The sequence below is a fragment of the Excalfactoria chinensis genome, chromosome 8 (genome assembly GCF_039878825.1).
Source record: "Excalfactoria chinensis isolate bCotChi1 chromosome 8, bCotChi1.hap2, whole genome shotgun sequence".
NCBI lineage: Eukaryota > Metazoa > Chordata > Aves > Galliformes > Phasianidae > Excalfactoria > Excalfactoria chinensis.
The window spans coordinates 17,852,381-17,878,357 of record NC_092832.1 but is presented as its reverse complement, the minus strand read 5'-3'; the positions used below and the strand labels follow the sequence as shown (position 1 = coordinate 17,878,357).

The 25,977-nt window shown below is 39.4% G+C and overlaps 2 protein-coding genes across 3 annotated transcripts in view; one reads left to right on the top strand and one right to left on the bottom strand.

The window, feature by feature from the left end:
• The window catches only part of ST6GALNAC5 (ST6 N-acetylgalactosaminide alpha-2,6-sialyltransferase 5), a 62,124-nt gene extending 57,853 nt beyond the window's left edge, over positions 1–4,271 (top strand). For both annotated transcript variants that reach the window (XM_072343558.1, XM_072343559.1), the window contains exon 5: positions 2,736–4,271. In XM_072343558.1, the coding sequence (XP_072199659.1) occupies positions 2,736–2,967 (232 nt within the window). In that variant the 3' untranslated portion in view covers positions 2,968–4,271. The remainder of the gene's footprint in view (positions 1–2,735) is intronic.
• Positions 4,272–11,962: 7,691 nt separating this feature from the next.
• Positions 11,963–25,977, bottom strand: part of PIGK (phosphatidylinositol glycan anchor biosynthesis class K) — a 59,514-nt gene continuing 45,499 nt past the window's right edge. The window contains exon 11 of the mRNA XM_072343656.1: positions 11,963–13,014. Coding sequence (XP_072199757.1) covers positions 12,898–13,014 — 117 coding nt within the window. The 3' untranslated portion in view covers positions 11,963–12,897. The remainder of the gene's footprint in view (positions 13,015–25,977) is intronic.

The following is a 25,977-nucleotide window of genomic DNA, read 5'->3' as shown; positions in this document are numbered from 1 at the left end:
TAGGAGTCCTGGCACAGAATGTTGCCCATCACTCAACATGTTAATGACGTTTTATTCACCCTTCAAAGTATCAGTTATTCCACAAAGCAAGTCGAGCACCTGTAGTTGCAGCAGGTTGCTTCGTAACAGCCCTGTTTGTAAAGGGAGAGGCTGACCAGAGGACGGGATGGGATGGCCATGTTTTTCTGTCTCGTTTCTTTTCAGGCAAACAGCGCTTGCTGTATTTTCAGCTTTCGCTGTGGGTGGATACCATCTGTGGGAAAATGTGCACTGAAGTGGCAAACAGTGGATGACTGACATTGGGTGCAGGCACTTACGCTGTTGCTGCGCTGGCAGGCGATTAGGCAGGAAGTAGAGTATATTTTACAAAGGATCTTCCCTAGATTCCTCCCAGCTGTGATATTAATATGCATGCGGAGCCTGACAAAATACTGATTAATGTCCAGTATCAGTCAGTGATAAAACAGCATCTGTTTTAATGTTAATAAATGAGGTGGCAAGCAATTTCCGCATAGAAATTACTCATGCATTTCATTTGCTGGTGACACAAGCTAATTGCAGAGTTAGAAGATAACACAGTACAGTTAATTTCAGTTACGCTGTAGTTACTCAGGCCAGAATTCCAATCCAAACCTTACCAGTGTGACATCTGAGGGAATCCAGAACTGCCACAAAAGGAAAAAGACTACAGACAAAAAGCAGGAGGTATTTAACTACCTTTTGGTGTTCCTAAACCTAAAACACATTTGGACTTTTAAGCCTCAAAACTTCAGGAGAAAACAAGGCAGGAGGATGCTAACCAGATCAGCACAGCTGATCACAGTGCAGTACTGGGCCTGAGCAGTTCACTCAGTTCCTCTGTGACTGCATTTATTCAAAGACTGCTGGAGATAAGATTTCAACTTTACTAATTATAATTCTAAAGCAGTAAATTTCCACCAAGCAATGCAGGTTTACCCTCGAGAACACAGGAGGAAAATCCATCTAGAGTGAAGAAAAGTAGTCTAAATGAGAGGCAGGTGTCCAAGTGTTCAGTAGCTGTAGGAAAACATAAATGTATCCTGTTACATTTACAGTAATTATACAAATGATTCATTTTAGAGATTGTAATAAAGGCCCAATTTCTTAAAAAAGTATAGGAAAATGTAATTGAAGATGGAGATCTAATAGTCGTACCTAAGAAGAATGCACAGGAAAGGGTATTTTTTTACATTAAAAATACACCGTCTGTAGGTGAGAAATTAAAAGATTTCTTTTTACTCTCTTATGTATTCTGGTGAGAATCATGTATTGTACGTTTAGAATCCATCTTATTCTAGAAATGCAATATTATTGTTATTGTGGTGTGCTAAGATTGATCACCCTGTTGTGTTACTGGGAAGCTGGGCTGATTGAATTAAAACGTTAGTCTACGGTACAAATGGAAAGCAGCAGTAATATCATACATTACCTCTGTGTATACAATATGGATAATGGTAAAATAAGAAGAATTAGAGAATTGCGTAGGTGACAGAATTACACAGTAAAAATAATGACCGAGACAGAATAGTGACAGATTGTGGATGCATTCAATTGAATTTGAGCTTAAATATTAGCTCTTCAAAATGAAAATAATCAACTCAGTATTAGAGCTGACAGCCCTGAATCTGCGTGAGATTTCTTGCTGTCGTGCAATCCTTACCCAGCTCAGGTTTTCATATAGAACAGTTCCAAGGCTTTACTAAATGGCAGTATTTCAATCAATCAACTTTCTGCTGCTTTTTCTGCCACGACAAAATAGATTGTTGGTATTAACTGGAGCACTGTACAGTCGGGTTATTCTGTCTGGGACAGTTCTCTCCTTGAATTCAGGACAGAGACAGCTGTATGAGCTCGTGTCATTCTGTGCTCAGAGCAAAACAACATAATGGGTATAGTTTAACGTAGAGAATAAAAGGAGAGTGAACCACTGTGGCTTATTATATTGTGAACACAATACATGCGTCTCTTACAGAATGCAACATTAAAACACTGATATTAAAACTGTTACAATGATCTTTATCCTAAATATTTGATGAGTCTTTGGCACATCCTATGTGTCACCAGTACGTGCTGGTTAATGCTGATGGACTCACAAGGTCAGTGTGAATGGCCTGAAGTTTCAGCTCACACACACATGGGAAAGTTGCCATTTTAAATCATCGAACCCTCATGCATCAGAGCTTTGATTGCAAAGCCAGCAGCAGCAGGCTGTATTGCTGACCTGGTGTGCAGACCTGTTCACTGCAGTTGTGTGCTCACACCCGTGTGCACTGTGCTGGGAGTGTTCAGCTGAGCTGCCGTGGCACAGATAACCACCACCCCTCTATCTTTCTTTTCCCTTTCTTTCCCTATCCCAGTAAATATCTCTGCAGAGCTTTTTACCAATCACTATCTAGATATAAATCTCTTAAGCAGTTTGCTTCACATTTCAGAGTAGTAGCACAGCCCTGCAGCGCTCTCCCTTATTTCTGAGCTACTGCTGTCCTTTATTTAACAGAGAGGAGGAGATTAAAGGAAGGAGCCAAAAAAAAAAAAAAACAACCTTTGCCACATTCTGATGTGTTAAATATTCAGGAAAAATGCAGATACCTGAAATGCGGTTTAACTGGGAGTAAAAGTGGATTTGAGCCCATCAGCTCATTAAAGATACCATCTTTTCAATCAGTAAAATAGAACATCTGGGGCTTCCACGAGTTGTTTTTTTTCTCCTGCAGGGATCCTAATCATCCTTCAGTACCTTATCATTATTATGAACCTCTGGGACCCGACGAATGCACAATGTACATTTCACACGAGCGGGGACGGAAGGGCAGCCATCATCGCTTCATCACAGAGAAACGAGTGTTTGAGAACTGGGCGCGGACATTCAATATTCACTTCTTCCAACCAGACTGGAAACCAGAACCACTTACTGTAAATCAGCCCGAGATTAAAGCGGCCGTCTGAGGGATGAATGCACAAGACTGCAACCACAATCACCGACTGTATCAGCCATCAGGGTGTTGGACCTGCTGGGACAGCAAGGCAAATGACAGCAAAAGGGTAACAGGATTTGCAGCTGATAACTGCAGCAAGTCAGGAAGTTCCGATGGAGGAGTGTATTGAGAGTACTGTCTGTTGAGCTGTGTGTTAATCCACTGTATCGCCTCTTGGGCCATCTGACTTCCCGTACGTGTGTGTGATTTGTGAAAAGCAACTTGGTATCATTAACGGGATGGGTAATTCATTATGGTTTTTTAAAGTACAACACCGCTGAATTTTCATAGTGAAAATTGACAGTATTTATTTAATGGAGGTTTTTATGCAACCTAGGCCAGTATTTTTCTAATTCACAGTTCTGTGGTTGTTGATCTTTCATAATCTTTCAAATCCAGAATGAATATTGCTGATGGTTTGAAAGGCCTAGCTTTTTATTTATGAACCTTGTTTGAAAAATACGATTCTATATAGCATGTGGTTAATATTTGATCTGGAGATGTTGCATTTCTTTTAAAAACTTTGGGCTCCATTCCAGCCCAAAGCCTTTAACAGCAAGAATGGTCCCATGTGCAGATCTAGATAACTTTACATTCTGGCATCTCATGTTAATACGAAAACGGTAGTGAAAATTCTGTTTGATATTAATGTGAATTTGCTGCCGTGCTGTCAAACTGCTCTGCTTTAATCCAGAGGTGGGGGGGACAGAAGGCAGATTTCATCCCAAAGAAATCAGTAGACAGCACTGTGTTCTCACTGCAGAAGAGACCAAACTACAGCTGAGGGGTTGTTTTGTTTTGCCTGTTGTGGTCCTGCAGGAGGCTGAAGGAATAGCCTTCCTGAGGCAGCGATCTGCAGACCAGGCAACAGCACTTTGTAACAACGGCTGGCAACAATACAACCAGATTTCTAATACCAGGAAACTGCTCTACAGTGTTCTTCAGTACCAGCCAAAAAGATGTGAACGTCTCACCTGTATAATCCATGCCTTCCGCTGTTCCAAGACAGCCACCAATCTCAGAGATCCTGGACTGCACTGAAGCTGGGATGTGGAAAATTTCCATGATGTGGTCTCCCCAAGAGCAGCAAAGTTACACCTGACAGTATCTGAGTGACAGACACAAGCCTGGAAAACACAAGGAGTAAACAATGCTAGTTCTGTATGTGGAAGCTCACACTGTGTCTTACTGGGTTACACTTGGCTTGTGAATAAAGAAAATTTCATTTATGCTACTGTTTTTCCTTTTGCCTCACAATACAACATCTCCAACTTCTCTGGTTGTTTATTTTGAAGAAATTACTGCATGAAACATTGTGACAAAGGTGTCTCTCACTGGACAGATAGTAAAGAAACAACAGAAGTATTGAAGCCTCTAAATCCAATGGGCTCAACCTCAGAGGCAACACATGGAATTGGGACCAAACTAAGTTTAAATGATACTGAGTTATGACATGTTATAACTTCCTCTTTCCAAAAAGTCATAGAAACAGTTGCAGCTGCCCAACAATGCCTCAGTTCTCTAGGGACAAACTGCAGTAAAGCACCTCATCAGAGGTAGAACAGTGTTGCCCCTGTCATGCCGTGTAGACATAAGAGAACCACTCTCCTTCATAGAATGGCCTGGGTTGGAAGGGACCTCAAGGACCATAAATTTGCAACCTCCCTGTCACAGGCAGGGCCACCAACCTCCACATTCAATACTAGGCCAGGTTGGCTTTGAACACCTCCAGGGATGGGGCATCCATACATAACCTCTCCAGGCAGGCTGTTCCAGCACCTCAGCACTCTCATAGTAAACAGCTTCCCCCTCATGTCCAACCTAAATCTTCCCTCCTTCAACTTAGAACCATTTTCCATTGTCCTGCCATTATCTACGCTTTCAAAGAGTTGACTCCCCTCCTGTTTGTAGGCTCCCTTTAGGTACTGAAAGGCTGTAATGAGGTCAAACCTCAGCCTTCACCAGGCTGAACAAACCCAGCTGCCTCAGCCTGTCTTTGCAGGGGAGGTGCTCCAGCCTTCTGACCATCTTTGTGGCCCTTCTCTGGACTGTCTCCAAAAGCTCCCTTTTTTGCTGCTATCACAAGGTAAGAAACAAAGTACAGCCTATTTTGCCTTGGAACTTTTCTTTTAGTGCTCCTCCTGGTATACATCACTCACCACACAAAATTAATACAAATCTCTCTGCTTCTGCCAATTACTTGTAACCCATCTATCTCTTGCCAGCTGATCTCTAACTCTCCCTCATTCAATGATTATGTTTTATCCCTTCCACTTCATTTCACAAAGTTCTACAAAGAACAGGATGGGTTTTGAACTGACAGTCATTTGCACATCCCTTTCAGCATGTGTACTGGGGCGTGTATCCAGCATGTATTACTTGAATTGATGAACTCTATCAAATTGATTTACAGATCATTCCTAATTATGACTGCAGGAGATGGTGCAGATCACAGTAGGTGCTACGATGCCACTGTTAAGTGATGTTACTGTTAAGAACAGATCATTTTAAAACAGATCACAGTGATCTACTTACAGCATTCAGCAGGACTTGCGAGATGGTGCTGCGCTCCATGTGCTTCTGTCCTGCCTGAAAGGCTGCTCAGTGCCAAATAGATCAGGTGAAGTACTAAGAATCAGAAAAGCAGGATAAACTGACATTAGATCACCAACATTCCAAGAGAGTCAAGCTACTGGTTGTAAATATTCCTTCTTCAGGTTCTGTAAATAATTACTATCTGTACATTTCCAGTCTCCTTAAAAAAACAAAAAACCCCAAAATGTGTCTCATCAGCTTCCTATGGCGGTTCAGCATTGGTTACAGAAAGCATGAAGGTGTATTTCCTAAGTCACACCCACATGTATAAAAGTTAGCTTACTGTTAAAAGGCCTCTGATGAAGCTAAGACAGCAAATGTTTTGAAATGCATTGAGCACACAGCCTTACAGGGAGCGTAAATCCAGTCCAAAATTTGTAAGTTACAGGAAGGCAAAGAAATTGGTCGACTTTTTAAAATGCTTCAATTCCACTTATACAAAAATACATGAGTAATTTGTAAAAAGCAATATATTGAACTACAGCACATCCTGCTTCCTTTCAGCCTGAAGTGAGGCTTTGTGACCTAGTGATAAACAGCTTTATGATAAACAAAAAGCGTTGCCATACCAAGGGTAAGTAGTGCAACCAGAAGCTGCTACTGTTCTCTAGTTTATGCTGTCACCTTACACTGTAACCTGATTCATTCATGATCTTCATTATGCATCATTTTACATACTAACAGTTGTTGTAAAACAGTGTTTACTCACTGGAGCAGTTCTAAGATCTGTGTTACTTTACCTCTGAACTTCCAGCACACCACAGCTTTTTATGCTGGCTTTCATCTGAGCAGCTGTTTTTTCATCTTGAAGAGCCATGGTTGTTACACCATACCGTGCACAGCTGGAATTGAGATCCATTGATTGAGAAACTAAGAATGGGGGAAAAAAACTTATCATTGTTATTTTGTCAGAGTTGCCGGATGCCCAGCTAACAAAACCATGCTACAAAATAAGACAACCTTCCATTCAGAGCCTTAATGGGTGTCAAAGAGTGTCAAGTTTTCTGAAGCAAGTAGACAAGAACCAGGTGATGAGTCCATGTGGAGCTCCACAACTGGTTTTGCAAGGCTGCTCTTCAAAGGCTTGCAAAGAAACTTGCAGTAGTACAGCACAACAGAGACCTTCACCCAAGAAGCCCATCTGAACACAGGAAACAAGAGAACACATCCTCAGAGCTCACATCAGGGTAAGGTTACAAGCAGGATTCCATAGGAAAAAGCCACAGTACATTTTAAATGCTTCTCTGAACTGCTCCCTTGACGTCTATTGTAGGTCACTCCTAGACACAGCATACAAGGGGCTACACTCATCTATTAAAAAAAAAGACAGTAGACATTTCTGTACAGGATGAACATTAACTTGTATGCTAAAGCCCAGTTACAGTCTTGCCATGCTCACACTGTGCCAACACAAAGCAGTGGCACGTGCCAGGCAGCCATAACATCCAACAGTAACTGCATTTTCATTTTACTGAATGCAAAGCATCTAGCTCGGACAGAGAGCAAGACTGGACCCTGCTGAACGCTCAAGGAAAGTTATCTTAATCATTTCTCATTTCTCAGAGCAGATTTATCTCCTTTAGGAGATGCACAGTGATATTTAAGTCTGTCAGCTTCTTTATGCAACCAAGACAGACAACCACTGAGATAACAACAATAGCTTTTAGGAAACAAAATACTTCCTAAAGCATAGAGAAGATAAAGGGAATAATGCATATTTAGCAGGATAGAAGGTGTTAGGAATTTGCTGACTTCACTTTGGCCATCAGATCAAGCTAGAGCCTGTTAGTTATAATCCAAACACTCTGCATGATCCAAGTCATGATGTGAGTCGAAGGGAAGAGCTTTGGTTAGGTTTCCATGAGGATATCATAGTATCATAGTATGTTAGATATGTTCCCCTCATTCCTCCTCTGCTCTAATCAAGCTGTACACAGTGCCAAAACCAGAAGATGTTACCAGTATTCAACGTGTTGTTAATTTGTGTAGGACAAAACTGGAACATTTCCCACTGCAGCTTTTTTTCTTTAAATACAACTATACATCTCTAGACAAGGACTATGTGAAACACTAAAAGGCTTCCCCTGGTCACTCTGTTGCAAATCCTGTTGCTGGCAAGCAGCAGCTTCAGAGAAATAAGCAATAAAAGCAAGCACAGACGATTGGAACAAGTGTGAAGGAGGCTGTGCAGAAGAGCTGTACAAAATACTAATGTGCACTGTCACAACATAAGGATGATTCTGCTCATTGCTCCTTTTGCATTATAAAGACCAGGGGAACCTAAAATCATCACAACTTGAGCCACAATATCTTAAACAACAACCCTAACTTGGACAGGCAAACCAGCACAAAACTAGCAACTAACAAAAAGCAAACAGCAACAGCTAATACTCAGTGGTGTTCTTCATTGGTAAATATCAAAGCATTTGACAAAGGAAATACGTATCATTATATTAGAACTGAAGTTCACCTTCAGAAAGCACAGGGTCTAAACTTCAAATGCCCACTACATGCAAAACCAGTGGACCAAATAAGCATGTAATACATGACAGCATTATTCCAGCATGTCATTTTGCAGGCAAAAAAAGAAATACATTTCCTAGATCAAATTAGTTGACTTGATGTAGGAACAAGCCTGACATGCCATGAACCTCCCCAACAAAATACATCCCAGCAGCTCAGTCTAAACAGAGCCGTGTCACCAAAGAAATGAATCAGTGAGCAGCGTCAAAAGAATCTTACTAAAAGAAAGAGCATCTACGCTAGAGCTCTGCCAGCATTGCTCTTACTCTGCAGAGACAGCCTGTTTCTGGTAGAGCTTATTTTGTTGAAGGGACTCCTGCAAACAATGCTACCAAAATAACTTGTGTTGATACAATCCACGCCTCTAGTAAGCCTGTTGGCCAGAGCAGCAAAAATGACATGCGTGTACTGACGGCTTCAGTGCGCTGTCTGTACATACAAAACAAACAACAAAAAAGATCTGAAACTTGCATCAAGAGGGAAACACGGCAGAACCAAACATTAAGAGCTGTATGTGTTCATAAACTTTGAACCGAAACCTTAAACGCTATCAATTTAATCATCAAATAAGGCAGAAATCCTCATTAAGGAGAAAAAGTGACTTATTTTAAATAACTTGCAAGTGAAATCAGTGCTATGAAATGCTGATTTCAGAGCACATTACACAGCATATTCAAGTTTTCATCATAAAACCTCAACACTTTCAAGACCCGCTTCCCTACAGCACGTTATTTTTAGCAGTTAATGGAAAGAGATAAGGCAGAGATAACAGTAAGCTACGCACAGCAGAAGGTGTCTTCCAAAAGAAACATTTCTCCTTTTTATTTTTTAAAATACAAAAACTCTATTATGCTCATTATCGTAAAGAAGTGCTGAAGTTACGGTTGACGAGACACCTTCATTATGTACACTATTTTCTGTAGTTCATAACTTTACGGTTCTATTAGTCTCTTGGGTGAGATATTTTATGCTTGTCTTCGGTCCAGAGGTGAATTCGTCCGGAAAGCATAATTTTGCCAAGTCACAAAGAGCTCTCTGACAGACAGCGCTGCAAGACCTATCACAGCTAGACTGAGTTTTCTCATGCTCCCGAGCTTTGTCCCCAGATTTTCCTATATACAGCACCTCCCTGTCACCATGCAGGTCCTCTCAACTCATGACATATGCACAGTTGAGTCTGGTCCTTGCTTTTTCTCACACAACTGGATTATTACTATGTACAACTCAGCCCTGATTTAGCACATACCAACACCCATCTGAAGGGCATTAGGCCAGGAGATTCATTTGCTTCCAGTTCACGTTTCCAGGATGTGGTACCAGAGAATGGAAATCCCTGACTGAGGAATGGAGAGAAATGGATTCAATTTGCAGACACTCATTTGCTTTCCTATAATCAATAATGGAAACCATTTTTTAGTGAAGGTGGAGGGACAGGCCACTGTCTAGAAGAGCGATACTCTACACTATGCTACTCTAAAAATACTTCTGATGACTGTTACCTTTGTTTATGCTGGGATGACAGCATTTCTTGGTGATATTCAGATTAAAAACAAAAGCGTTCGGCTGGCTGAGACAAATGCAAAGCCAACTGTGTCGTCACTTCTCAGGTTTCCTTCTCCACTGATCTGTGAGGGAATCTCACTTTTCAGTCTATCACAGAAGCATGGTTTAAATTGTGCATTTATGTAAACGTTTGGACATGGTCATACAAAACTGCTCTCAAATGCATATAATACTTTAAGAACAGTTTAGAAATGAAAGGAAGTGCAGAGGCATAAGAGAATGCACATACGAGTATAAAACTAGTTAACTTACCCTTTCTTCAGTTGAATACAGTTTCATCAATACATGATTCTGAAAGAGAGCTGAAACACTGAAACGAAACCATTATTTTTATCAGCTACCACTGTTGTAAACATCTAGAAAACCCACTGCAGACAGAGCTGTCCGGTTACACAACAAAAGATGCAGGCATACACATACAAAATATTGCAAGCATGAATGTGTTTGGTTCACAGCCCTATCTATACAGACTCTCAAAATACCAAAATTAATTCTGCTCTGTAAGTTTCTATGCAAGGAAACATAAAGGAGCTGTCAACTTGCCTACTTTCTCGATTCCATTACAAAGATCATCTGTGCACAACGCAGAAAACATCTGCAATGCAAAAACATATTTTCTGGCCTGTAAAACACAAATGGTGTATAAGAATGTCCTCATTTGTTCCTGGAGTCCAGATCCCAAGTGAGTTTGAAGGGCTGCCAGTGAAAAAGATTACTAACTTAAAGGAAATAAATCTATAATTGCACAAACACATTCACAGACAATAAGGAAATATTTCTAGAGTGGTTTTCAGGCTAAAACAACTCAAGGAATAAAACATATTGGATAAAAAATAATGTGTCATACATGTAGAACAGGCAACTTTGTGGTGACTCTGAGAAACATGTATTTCAACCCCTCACTCTGTGCTTATAATAACATTAGAAAAGCCCACAGTGTAGTTTGCCGCATTTTAGTATAATTGTTGTTCTCACTTCAGTTTAATCACCTTCACGGGCACATTTACCGAGTGCTTCTATTTCTAAATTGCATTTTAATAACCTGCCTAATTGCCTCCTTTTCTCTAAGCAGATAAGTTTTAAAAAGACAGAACCTATGGTATCTTCTGCTACTTGCTGAGCTCTGCTGATGTTCCTAACCAACATTTCCTGCAAAAGATGGCAGAAAAAGAATTCAGTAGGGGCTGAGAGCTCCCAGCAACTCTAATTCAAACTGAAGTAAGGCAGAAAGCTCTATCAGTTTCACTTTAGCCATTTTTTAATATGTGACAAAGCCGGCCCATAAAATAAATATTTGATTAAAAATATTCATTACAATAGACAAAGAGGATCAAAGGCTGGATTAAAAAATGGAATGCAAGCAAATCCTCTAAGAACAAATTCTGCAGGATTCCTTTTTCTACAGTATCTACACGTTTCTATGTCTCTGCATTTCTGTAGCAGTCTACAACAGATCTCAGTAGGTTGATGCATGAGAATACACCACTTTTTGCATTTCAAGACAAGTCACACTGGCAGTGTGTTTTGCACACGATCCTACTGCTTATCAAAGACCCTACCCCAAAAATCCCCACCAAGCCAGTAAGTCACAAAGAGATCCATTCCTCAGGCTTCACAGAGCTTCTCACCTCCTCCTTCTCTGAAGGAGAAGCGAACAAAGCTTTCATCTCTCAGATTAAGTTGCTTCAGTTATATAAAAATTTCTCAGTGGCAAACTGGGAAGAAATCACCAATATTTTCCACAGAAGAACAGTTCATAAAATTATAAGGGCGCTGGTGTTTTCCATACAGCTTGCTTGTTGCTCTTGGAGCTCAGCAAATGCTGAAAGCAAGTCCTGTTGTTCAGCAAAAAATACCACGGGGTTCTAGGTAACTCAACTTTATAGTGAAATCAAGGTGCGGCAGGCAAGTATTTACCTCCTGATAATGGCTCCTTTGGTACTTTTATCCTCTCCAAGCCCAGAAGATACAGGGAGATAAAGGGTTTTTAGATTCAGGAGATCAGCTACACTTCTGTTGTTTATTGTTCTCTGGAATCTGTCCCAAGCAACAGCTGAAAGCCTCAGTGACTGCCTTCTCTGTATCCTTGCCAGTCACTGCATACACACAGGTCTCTGACAAGCCTGCTGTTACCTGAGGTTACGATGCCACAGCTAGTCTGAAAGTGGAAAACAATAAAAAAGTGTAAGCACTCAGATTTGTATCTTCTGTGTAATAGAACAATGCTCAACACCCTATTCTAAGACAACATTACTAGCTTTGATAGTTTACAGATAACTCCTAGTAACATAGACCACGTATGCATCAGCTTTATTACAATAAGGAGAGAGAACAGATTCCAAAAGCATACCGCGAGAGCATCACCTAGTTGGCACTTACTGTTTTTATACATGCAGAAATTTGTTCTTCTCTTTATTAGTATCTGTGCATTACACAGCCAAAACACAGTTAGCATGCGTTCATCATTACATGTCCAGGAAGAACAAATCAATATGCCCAAACAGAATTTACAAAAAACTAAATTATATTTCTCATCTTCCACATGCTCAGAAATGACTGAATACGAAGTACCACTTATAGCATTTTTCATCCTGATCCAAGAGTCAGTTTTGCTTTATGCAAAAATCCAGTGCACTGAAAACCCTGAATACATCCAAATCCAGATCACATGGAGTAAAAAGATGACAGCTACGACATGCTCTTGGCGGTCACCCCGTGCTCATAGTTTCACTCTTTTTGGCATTTCTTTTAAGCAGATTCAGTGAGGTCATTGTATTTTTGCTTCCCTTCCACCAACTCAGAATCCTAAATCCAAACTTGTCCAGGGTGAAAGGACTGGACTAAGGGCTGTATTTAACAGAGCCGGAAAAAATACATATTTTTCTAGATTACTACCTCAGAAAGTCTGCAAGGATGTCGAGGTTCACCCTTCTTTTTTAAATACAACCAGAAAGAGAAGATGGTCAAATAGAAAGCATAGAAAGCATAAAACATTTGCTTAAAACGAGAAAAAAAAAAAAAAAAAAAAAAAAAAAAAAAGATTTGTCTAATATTATAACCATGTGTTAGACTTCAGAAAAAGAAGGCAGAAGACACGATGTCAAAAGAACACTTGGAAGTGAGATGTTAACTCTGTTTTTCACTACAACCATAATATACATAAAGAGAAATCCAGTGAATCCAAGGTAGCAGTCAATGCAATAATCTTGCTTGCTCAAACTTAGAAGATATGCTTCATGTGTTTGATTCCATATGTCTTGAAGAAAACCATGATAATCAATGCCCAGAGTCCTAGAATAAACCCTCCAGGAGGATGCCAGTCCTTTGGTTTTGGTTTCTGAAACAAACAAACAAACAGAAAGAGAGAAAACCAAACAATTAGTGGTTACATCTTCATATGAAACAGGCACTGGGCTCCATCAAGTGAAAAAAAAATAAAATCCTGGCTGCAGAGAAAAACACAGGCTGTATTTCTTCATGAAGAAGCATCTTCTTGACGTGGTGTAAATGCTGATGGGAAATGAGCTGATGCTCAGGAAGGGAGGCAAAGCACCACAGAAAGCCACCAGAACTGCACCCGAGACACCACTTTGATGGTGATATTGATGGTAACAGTGTGGCAGGACATGTCCAAACTCATTTGTTTGGACAGAATTTCTCCTATCTGGTCTCATGTTAATATAAGAGAAGAATGTTGCAAGTATGAAAAACAGTTCCAGGAACTGAAATTGTGAGAGAAGAGGTGTTGTTTTTCCATTACCTTGAATGTTTTCTACTGCTCCTTCTGTACACAGTTATTTAAATAAACATATCTAAACACATAAAAAGCTCGGATTCATTATTAAAGGAGTATCATAACACAAAATAGGATTGTTTCTAATGTCAGTCACATTTCCCAGAGGCCTCATTGAGTCTAACTGCTTTTCCCTAATGGAGAAATATATTCTGCAATTCAAATACCTGTCCCTTCAACAATTTTTTCATCTTTGGTAAAAAGCATTACACTGCAATGCTTTTTTCTTTCTTCTATCACACACTTTACAGTAAGGCAAGATAAAACTCGTCTGTCTCCTTCCTCCTCTTCTCATATTTACAAAAATTTCAGATATTCCACATACTATGAAAAATGGATTGTGGAAGATAAGAGCTGCTGCATGTCCCCACATCTGTCTCTCTAAGATGAATCCATATGAATGCAAAATTTTAGTCAAGAATGTCGTGACAAAAGTATCAGAATTACGGAATTCAGAGGTATAATTCAGTCCCTCATGCCTCTGTCAACTCTTACCCTCAGCAGCTACGCTTTACACATCTTCTATGCAGACAGAGATGATTTACTCTTACAATAATAAACACTGAAGTGCATGCTGAGTTATTTTATTCTGCCTTGCTGAACGATTTGCACTATTCTGTCCTTAAACAGAAAGAGGCACAAGGGGCACTCAGCATATTTTGGTTTCATCACATTTAAGTCAAATTTAAAATCCTCTAAGTGAAGAGATGGTACTGCCTCCATTTCTGCACAAATTTGCTTACAGGAGCTTGCCTTGTCGTTCTCCAGTAAACATACCAGGTGGCTGGTGAACTTGGAGGCAATAAAGAGCACTTTGCAGCGTCTGTTCTTTCAAAACATCTCTTCTACCCAGAAGAAAACAATGATTGTGGATTGCTCAGCTTCCATCTGCTACGCCCCATAGATATAACATTAAGATTTTGGCTTAAGTACTGTGCTTGCACTTAGCAAGGGTCACAAGTGGCCTTGTCTCCTCAGGCACCTGAAGGAGCTGACACTCAGAAATATTCACAATTTCAATTCCTCTGAAACCAGCATCATACAACAGGCATTGTAATTAATTTTGTAACAAGAAACCCAAAGTTATAAGCAAAGACAACATATACTGCTTACTAAGAAGCACTCATCAGCTTCAACGGGTGCGTCACTGCCACTTTGCCACCTCACTGCTATTCACAGCCACGCATCTCCACACAGAGATCTCAGGAAATCAACTCTGAACGTTCAAACAGGCTGCCAGCACACCTCAACTTCTGACGGTAACAGCACATGACACTTCTCCACACAGAGGAACTTTCTTGTTTAAATCCTCCTAATTAACCCATAACTTCATATGCATATTGCAGTGCCTGTTTCATCAATCTCTTTGTACTATCAATCTTCCCCTTCTTGGATCTCAGACAAATTCCTTACCAGAAAGTGGCACCTGACCCTTCTAGACAAATGACTTCAATTTGCAGTCAGTGACACTAAAAGCCTCTCTCTCCTATTTTGTATAGATCACGTAATTTAATTTCTTTAAAGAATTTATATGAATAAATATTTATAAGGTGATCTATGGGTATGGTTTCACATTCTGTCACACCATGGTGAAGGCTGCTCCAGGAAATTCCACAAGGAAACAAAGGCTAGTACAGTCATGTCTCTACACTGGGACATCAAGGGCATAGCAATAATCAGCTTAAAGCCATGTGATGCGGTGTTAAATCATGAAGGATACATTACTGTTTAAAACATGAAAGTGCCCCAGGAAGCATCTGAAGCTGTACAAGAGCTTGGTCATCTTGGAAATAAATTATCAGAACAAAAAAGTTTTTACAGATGAAGACTGGGATCTGCACGTAAATACTTAACCACAATAAAAGGGCAAAGAAATGCAACTCTGTTGTACATCTGTAAGTCAATAGTGAGGTTAATTGAGCACAAAATTATATTGAAATATGCCAGTATTTTCCATTAGCGACTTGCAGACATCAAAACCTTATGAATATCTGAAAAGAGGTTACACAGATCCATATCTAAGCCATTAAAGCATACCTGCAAGAGTTGGAGGAATACCAGTACTGCGGCCAAAAGCAATCCCTAGATAAACTGTCACTTTGTATTGATTAGAAAGCATAAGTGAACATGAAGTTTCTTCTAAAGTCTTAAATTACAATAATAAATCAATATTTAACATAAGAACGTGGACTAATTCAGCATCTTATTCTAGCAAATTTCTCTGAACGGTAATTTTTGAAAGCCAGGCATTTTCTCACTCGTAATAAAATGCTAAATGGACAAAAAAACCATTAAGTGTTGCAGTATTTTAATTTGCAATTAATTATGTACCTTTTCTATGCCTAAATTGATGTGAGAATGTATGTTACTAAAAGACTGCAGGTTTCACAACTCCAAAATTCTGCCTAACTTTCCCTTATTTGGGGCTGATCTCGAGCAGCACTGATTCAGATTGCTCTGCATTTCAGTGTAGCAGTGCCCACATAGGAACTTTACTAAGGACTGCTCATATTTAGGTTTTGTGATTTCTTCTACAATACAACCCCATGATAAACGCCCCTTTCCTCCCTGCAATAATAGCTGTAACACACAGGTGAAATGCACACAGAAATGGCACAATGCGTCACAAATACATTCAGCAGCTTAAGGGCTAGTCGTTATTGAATTGCTGGAGATTCCAAATTAAGAAGATAGGTAGCTAAGCAACAGCAAGCTTCCTCCTGTGAACAGTTTTCTGCCGCACTCTCTTTAGTTCTGGTAGACTCATTATTCCGGGAACTTAAGAAACAGTTAACAGAAAGTTGCTCCAAGTGCTGTAATTAAGGAGAGGATAAAACAGTGTATTTTCAAACTGGATGGGTCTACAGGGACCATAATGGAAAGTATCCAAGATTTTCATTGAAAGTGTTTTGTAAAACATACAGTACTTGCTATTGCAATTAAAATGAGTTTTATTTAAGAAATAAGAAAGTACTAAAGCTGAAGTAGTAATTACATTAAGAATGGTTTAAATTTATAATGTTAGATCAGAACACAAATAAGATTTACAACATCACACGGAAAACACTTTGATAAATACCATTATAATTCAATCCTATAGTCCACTTCCAGCAGAACTCAACTCTGTATCAGCGTCCCAAATAAAATACTGGCATAGAAAAGTTAAACTCAGAACCCACATTTGGATGGCAGCAGTAAAGCAATGCTCACGGTATAAACATAGCAGTATTACAACTAGAAACGGAGTCATTCCCAAACAAGAAAAGGACAGGCCAACGCTTCTGTCTATGCCAACACCTTGTTCTGAACGGGGCTTCAAGAGAGAAACTTTGGAGTTTCAAAGTGCCCTAAGCCCAGTTTTGGTCTATTTACTACAGAACAGGTGATAGAAAACTCCACCTTGGATCCTGGGGCTTTCTGGCAGGAGCTGCAGCTGTAGAGGAAGCCCTGTGCGTACCCCTCTGTGGATTTCTCCACCTCTACCAGCATTAGGGGTTGGCAAGCAGCAGCAGGAAGTAAATCACATGTGCTGTTTGCCAGTGCAGTGTCCTGCACCGTTAACAGGTCATTGGGGTAAATGTCACATATTTTAGATTTAAAAGTCATTCTCCATTTGAATGAATATTTCTATTGCTTTCATATTACAATACTAAAATCAAGATGCCTAATTTTATGTTATGGCCTGTGTTAATGACCATTACTGAAATCTGAAGAAAAGGAGGTCTTTGAAATCCAAGGCTTTCCAATCCAATCCAATTTCAGACCACATAATCATTGCAATTCTTGTAAGAAAACACACGACAAAGTTTAATTTCAGAACAAATTTGTACTCAATCACAATTAAATCACAGCATAAAACACACAGTCAGAGCTTTTAGTGAAGTATGCACTTCTAATTTGTTGGTTATCATTTTGATTTGTGGTTCCCACAGTGGGGTGGGGGAAATCAAATAATTTCAGTCATCTGGTAATAGTTTAATCCTCTTTTGTGCCCACAGCAAGATTAAAGTCATAAGAGAACAAGCAGCTCCTGTTAATCTGCAAAATAATTTAAAGCACTTTTGTCTAATCTCCTGGTTTGTATTTATTAACCACAGTGCCATGATTACCGATGTCTCCAATGTTAATAAAATGGTGAAGAAAGTTCATTCATCAACAAAAACTCGTGGAACATATGAGGGGAAAAAAAACAGCAGCTAAAAGTAAATTAATGTCATTACCAACATCTGCATTTTAAATGTGTACTTTGAAAATTCTACAATCACCACAAAACAAATACTGTTATAATAGCTTTAGTTTTTCATTTCCTTCTAGAATATGTAATCTGTAGGGCTCATTAGAAATGATCCTCTGCTTCAAAAATGGCTGCTCACTTACTGTTTTCTACTTTCAGTGTTATCTCTCAGCATTATATAGCGCTTTAAAGTGCTTTCAGTGGTTTAGCGGTTATTCATTAATCTTCCAACCTCTGACACAATACATAATAGGCTTCTTCTAATCACAGGGAACCTTCCCAGCACCTGAGACCCAGAGCAGTTCAATTCCAAACAAGCCAGCGCTCATATGACCGATGCCTGGCAAACAGGGATTGTGCTACAGGGCCTTCCGAACCAAGATGTGTGATTTGATACAACCAAAGCCAGCAAACACAGCTCTGTACCGGCAGCTGTAACAATTCACATCTATCTCTGGTAGACTAGCACTGCAGAACTCTTAACTCTGCTGAGGTAAGAGGGCTGAGCTCTTTCCTGCTCAGTTACAAGTGTCACTGTGATACTTAGAAGCATGCATACACTGAAGGGTGAAGAAAAACTATAAATATGTACATATATTTTAAATCACATCTATTTAAGGCCTACTGAGCAAACTGTATTTAAATTCATATTCATTCATATACTTCTAGGAAGTAATGATCATAATTTTCATAAAAGAGCACTTAAATCCACATCAGATACACGAAATAGATTTGCAAACACAGAGCTTCATGCCAACTGAAGCATGCAAAAATAGAAGATGAGCAGAGTAATTAAACAGACTTGGTATTAAAAGTTGGCCACCATTACTTCAAGCAGCATCCTTCTCAAAAATATTTGTAATTAATTTAAACAAGAAGAAGATCATTAGCAAAAACAAGACTAAAGGCATTCAGCACATGATAATAAACCTTCTTGACTGGAGGTGAGAAAACAGGATTGTGCACTAACTGGCTGCAGCTCCATGGCCAGGATGTCCAAAAACAATCAACTGTAAAAGTGACTCACCTGCTGCAACCCAAATGTTGGGTTAAGCTGACAGAAAAGTCTGTTGCAAAAGAACAAAGGTTGTGAAAAGGGTCTGCAGAGCAAAGTTTTCTTCTATTTATATTTGCTAGAAAGGTGTAAAGCGTGACAACCCACTCTCACAACTATTTTTGGAGCAGCATACACTGCTCACTTTCCCCTAGGGAAGCTTTATCTACAGGACAGATGTTGTTGCTACAGCAACTCAAAGCCAGTGGCAGCAGAACCAGAACCAACAACCCAGCTCTGCAGAGAAGAGGCCTCATCCTGTCCCCATCTGGGAGATGCACACCGGGCACCGCTGCCTCCTGCCAGGGAGCTCCACTTGGATTTCCCATGGTGTCACTGCCTCAAGGTGAGCCCTTCTAAGTACCTGTAAATCAATGGGCTCTGAAGCAGGTTGGTTTTTTTTTCTCCTTAATCTCATAAAATTAATTGCATGCCTCAAAACTTTCATTATGAAGCAGAATTTTGATCACTCACATTCAAATGATGTTTATATGGAGAAACCACGATGTTCATAAATTATTGAACTACTCCTTTCAAAGTAGTAGTGATGGTTCTAACCACGCGTTTTTTCCTGGATATCCCATGAGTAACTTCATTCATTTCCAGGTGGCAGGCAATATTAACAACAGATGTTAGACAACATTAGATCTTACACTCAATATGTCATATTGAATACAAAATCTAATCAAACACCTTAACAGCTACATTTAAAGAAACTGGAATCCAAATCAATATTCTCTATTAGTGTACTTTTCACTGCTCGTTTTTTAAATGTCTCTGTGATCTCTGCAACTCTAATTTTGAAAGTTCTCCTTTGCCCTGAGCTCTTTGTGACAATATACCCACGCAGGCTTTTCTAGCTGTGGCTTGCACAACTCAGAACTGCATTATACTTAAGAGTACAGGCATGAGAAAAAAAATGGACAAGGGGAAGAAGCACCGAGGCAAACAGTGTCCACACATTTATATCAGCAAGATCAAACATAGCTGTGTTTCTACTGCCACACATTTTCATTTTCAGTGAGAAATGAGTGTACCACAGCTGCCAATAGATCTGTTCCCCACCACCACCCTACTTCTAAAAGCAACTGTTGTTTGCAGTATTTTTGCACTCCTGTGACAGACAAGTATTCTCACCCAAGTTTATGTTGTGTATATTCTCCCTGTGAGCAGAAGAAAACAAAACAAAACAAAACAAAAGGAGGTAAGAACTATCCTGAAATATCAACACAAAACTTTTGGCTGCTGTAGCTGCTGTACAACCTTGAAAACAAATCATAAAACATGGAAGCAATACAGGAACTTACCTAGTGGTTGCACATAATGAAACCTATACCAGCAAGCCATTTATGTCAGGCCTGATGTGTCAAAAAAAACAAAGAGACCCTGAGAACAGATTCATTCCTGCAAAGAGTTTTTGTTGGCAGCTGCCACTGAGAAAGAATGGCAGATTTATGGTGTCATAAATATTCAGTGTTCCTGTTCCCCCATATCATTTGCATGACACCAGTTCATCTGTCAGATGCTACCTGGGGCTCAACAGTCCATCTTTCTGGAAGAATGAATGAGTATAGCTGAGCATGTACCCCCGCAGATAAACACATGTGGTATGTGCAGTACCAGCATCGTTCTGAAAGGTAAGCCCTTTAAAAAGATGAAAGGTAAGCCCTTTAAAAAGATGAAACCACAGATCTTCATATTTAATAGCAAACCAGTTCCCCTTTAGCTTCCTACCACACAAACTAACCGGTGGTTACTGCCCTACTGTTGCCACACTGTCACTCAGCCCCATATAAGTAATAATGGTCTGATAGCACTTTGTTTGTAGATGGACTTTCAGAACTCCTACACAATCCTCCTAAGAACATGAGATCCCTGGCTAGCTCACAGTGTCCCTGTGCTGGAGTTGGGTATCTCCAGAAACACTGGGTCACAAGAGACAACAGTCAGCATGTGAGGGAAGGGTGCCAGGAGCAGAACGGCTACAGGCAGGTGCCACACAGTGATGGGTAAAGCATGACAAAAGTGTCTGCCTGCAGGAAGCTGAGCTGCACACACACACAAAGGACTGCCAGGAGAACAATAAGGAAAAGATGCTGTCTTATCTGCTCAACAACACAATCAGAGCTCTCCCATTCCTGGAGTCTCCATTTATTTACCCCTTTCACCCATTCTTAAAATGGAAATGATTTCATCAAATTTCAACACTCTGAATTATTTAGGAAAACAATTCCAGACAGAGCACCAGAGAGCAGCCTGCCAATATCTCTATCTCCAGCCATTCATCAGTCCTGTCAAGAGCTTGTGAGCTACACTGCCATGCTCCTCGCAGCACGCTACTGAAGGGTAAACAAACTATAATTAACTTAACACAAAATATCACCAAGAACACCTCACTAAGCTTACACGGTTAAGTGGGATAAATGTGTGAATATATTTGGAGCTAACAGTGCCATCACCTGAGGAAAAATGTTCAGCAAAGTATCTACCATCACAGGCAGCGCTACAAAATATGTCAAGCTAAAATTGATAACATTCATATTCTGTCCTTACCAATGTGAGCTTATTCTAACAGCTACTTCTTGTTCTGCATATGCTGAGAAGAAATATAGCAGATAGAATGAAAAAATAAAAATAAATGGAAAACTTGCTGTTAATTTTACTATTCACTGAAAAAACACTGTCTAGCAGAGAAACTTTCACTTGTAAACAGTACAAATGTAATGACTAAAGCAACCACACAAGGTTATATGAGTGCAATAGCTCTGCATTCTTTGATATTTTCAGCATCTTTAATAGAATCAATGCTTATTTCGAAAGGCAACAAATCAAACTATTGAAGTAACATGTTTTGATACAGACCTTTACTGCTGCTGCTTACCTTGATAGTAACAAACATGACAGACGCTACAATGCCCAAATTCTATTGCTAGGAATTGCATGTTCACACTAAATTTTTAGTGGCTTAGCTGTCTTCATCCAATATCAATATTTGTACTTGGACGTAATTAAGAATAGGGGAACCATTCTTATAAAACTATTTCAATCCATTAGGCAAATTTTCTCACTATGATATGAAAACTGTCAACTACTTAATTAGCACACCTACTTCTCCCAAGCCTCTAAGTGCACCTCAGCTATGTTTTATGATGGCCCAAGAACAAGAAATAAAAAAGAAACCACAACACATCAATTATGTCTCTGCTCAATTGTACAACTATTTTAAAATGTGTGAACAGTTAAGACAAAATTGAAAAATTACCATAATAGGCTTCTGACACTTCCCTGCTTAAGCAAAAATTAATTCTATCTCCCTGTTTTTAATGCAAAGCCTTTATAATTTTACTAATCTCAAGTTCCCACAAGCGGGAACACAATACTTTCAAGTACAAGAGTACGAGGCTTGGCATCTCCTCTTTTTAGTTATGCGGTTTATTTGATGGAAGTCTAAACCGCTAAGCCTCCCTTTGTGCTTAATATAAGCCATCCTCAGTGGAAATACAAGTTAATTTAAGTGAAATGAAGTTTTAGGAAGAATGAATTCTCCTGCACAGAAAGCTTCACTAAAGGAAAGCTTTCTTAAAGCAGCATGTTTCCTGAGCTGCTCTAGAACCAGGAATATAAAACAAACTGAAAAGGGAAGATTTATAAAAGTTATTTTTCCTCATGAACAGCATAAATGTAAAAAGACATCTTTTTCCTCCATGTTTTCAGTCTCACCTCATGTCACGCATGAAGAAGCTTTATCAGTGTAACAAATTAGTGTGTTCTAAGCATAAGAAGTTTCTGTTTTATCAGCACTGATTATTATTATGCTTACTGCTTATGTTACAAAGTAAATCAGATATATTGCTGGCATGCACTTCCAGATACAATAAGGTGTGTGCATCACATACTAAATTTACAGAGTTATTTCATAATTTTCTTTACCCTCCACCACAGTTCATATATTTGTACATCAGATGCTATACTGCAGCCGCACATGGTGTGTTATGATGCCTACAAATCTATTAAGGTCACAGAAAGCCTGTGCATATATTTAGTCTATTCCCATGTGAGTCAGAAGAATATTATTTGCATACCATTATGCACTGAAAACCTATTCAGTTATCCCCACTGGAGGCAAGTCTCCACAGCGACCTAAATATTATTCACTTTCCCAATATTTGAAGGAATACCAAATAAATGGAACCTAGTGCAGTTAAATCCAAAAAGACTCCCAACATCTAAGGACCCGGGCTTATGGATGACCAATGATAATAAATGGAGATTGGTGTATTACAGAAATAAATAAATAAATGAAGAATCACATGGAAGCAATGAATGATGAAAGAAGTAAAGTAGAAGCTTAATGGAGGACTATAATTGCTGTGAGTGAAAGTGACTGCAGGGAGAACTTTTGTCAAAAAGCTCTGATGTTACCTAAGATTGTTATAAGCACAAAAGTGGGCAAAAGAACCTCAAATCACATAACTCACTTAAAAATAACTTCCCTACATTGCCAGCAATAGCAGCAGTTCTAATATCAGCTGCCCAAAACAGAGCAAGATAGGTACTGATATTTTATCTGCAGCACTGCTCAACAATTCACATGACATTAACAACTGAGACCCCTGGGACACATTGCTCCTTCCATGGCAGCTGCAATATCATGCATACCTCACAATAATCACAAACATGTACCAACATGTAGTTACTGTCCCTCTTATTTATATTCCCCCTATAATTGAAGTATTTTGATTAAACATCTAACTACTCTACTCACTCATTTTGTCACTCTTCCTGACCTCAATACAGCCACAACAAGGGGAGAATACAAGCAAAGCATCGATGCACTTTGTGCAGAAAGTCAGGACAGATTAACATAACAGTCCTTTATGGCGCTAGTCTACAAACAAAATCTCTCGCTGTTAACTTTATTTTGCTACGTGAAGTTTACTTTAAGCTGTAAGCAATTTTGAACCTGTCTCTTTCTGTAAAGCTCTAAGCATATCTACAGCACAGTACAAACAATACCCGCTGTCTTAAAGTCACGGCTGCGGGCAGGCTGTAAAGCGTAATAAAAGGCGATCATGGCATGATCAAGAAAAAAGCCAAGATAAAATATATAAAGATTGATATAATATATTGAAAGGTTTGTGCATACAGGATTGCAAAACACATGCAGAAAAATAACATACGTATTTCCCATCTGAATCAGGCATGTAAGAAATATAACAGTTCTTAGAGTTTATGGCCATTCAGCTACTAATGACCCTCCAGATGCAAACATCTACAGTTCAGATGAATAAACCAAGAAGATACACAGCACTCTCTGAAGTCTGACATGTTACAGTCACTTCCTGAACCTCTTCCTTCATTTTAAATCTTAGGTGATGCTTTAGAAGTAAATTATTTCAGAAACTATGTCTTAAAGAAGATGTAGCTCCAACACAGCATCTCTAACAATTATAGCTACTTCATTGCCTGGGTATCTTTTCATATATTTTAACACTATACCTGGCAGCTCTGTATGCTGGTCGTATGAAAGTGATGTCTCATAAACCCAATACATTAAATGAATGACACCACATTCACACATAATGCCTCATATTACCAGTATTCTCAAGTGCAAACTGAGCACTCCCATAATACGCACAAAAGCCTTTAATTTATTTCCATTTCCACTTTCCAGAGGAACAATCTGTTTCTCTCTCAACTACTCATGAGAAATACAGACAAACATTTCCAAGGAACATAATATATGCTTTACCAATTTTGGCTTATACCACCTACTTGAGATGGCCTCAGAAATTCTGCAGTCAAGCCAGGCTGAAACACGTCTTGCAATACTTATAGCAAGAAAAAAATAACCATTTTCAATCTCCAGAGCCTCTGGGCCGCTGGGACAGGTCACCCCTCTCTGGCTTACAGAAAAAGTTCAATGCCGTATTTCTACTAGGAAACAGTTAAAAGCAAGAACCCCACAACTGACTGTTAGGTGCCTCACATGAGCTACCTTTCAGTGCATTTACTCATTCAATCCATTGTATTCGGTTCTAATTGGGAGAATTTAATACTACATTCAGTTCCCCTGTAATGCTCAGTCAGCAACAGAAAAACTAATGCTTTCTCTCTGGCTCTAACAAGCAGTGTTGTGTGCAGACAAAAGAAGAATTCCCCATGCATGAATATTTTGGTAGGCAATCCTTATGGAAATGAAGTTTCTCGTAATTACTGCTAAATTTTTAAGATTTAGAGAGCAGCATTTGAAAGAAAAATAATTCCAAACTGGTGATCTTTATTGTGTCTCGAGGACTGAGAGATTCCACCTAATACTTCAACTTAATTAAGAGATAAAGAAGCAAAACTTCAAGCCTGTGGTTTAGAAACAGAAAAATAATGATTCTGGATAGGCAGAGAATGATCACCTGCAACACTCCTTTAATGGGAAGAGGGAAGAAAACAGACGGCTTTATACTGAGTCTCAGCTTCCAGAATGTTTCCCACCACGTTCAGGTGAAAAACAACAAAACCAAGGTAGCTGACCGAGCCTTCCCCGTAAAAACAGATCATCACTGATTTATGCTAAATCAGGATTACTATGACACTGTTTAGGAGACTTCTGACTGAGAGTCTTGCCTGTGTGTACTAATGGCTTACACAGAGGGTACTGAGCATCATCACTGGTGCTGCAGTAATCCTAGATGAAGAACTGTCTGAAAGTGTTGCTAGGTCTAATGCTTTGCCATTAAAGATCTGTAACAGTTATAACCAAGGCAAGAGTGTGTTTGGTGATTTCTTGGGATGAGTCAGAGAAACGGGACTATTCCATTCCTAGTTATTTTGTTTACTTTTGTAAATTATTAATAGAAAACAGAACTATTAAAATAATAACACACTCATTCTCTAGATTTAACAGTACACATCACATACATTGCATGGCTCACATACACACGTCATAACTCTGCTATTCTAAGTTTTTTTTAATCAGCCTTAACATTAGAAGCAGCACTGGGATGTAAGCATCCGCACACCTACGTGCATCACACTGCACAGTGCTGGCAGGAAGGTCTTTGCTGCCCTGTGACAGTAGTTTTGGTGGCTGGCAAAAATGTGCAGTAACAGCTTCTGACAGAAGGTTTGTTTTGCTCCTTCTGCAGAGAGTTTCATCCAAAGTAGCATTAAATGAAGCCAAAACAAATTTAAATAATTTCTAACTTACGCAACAGTGAGAGAA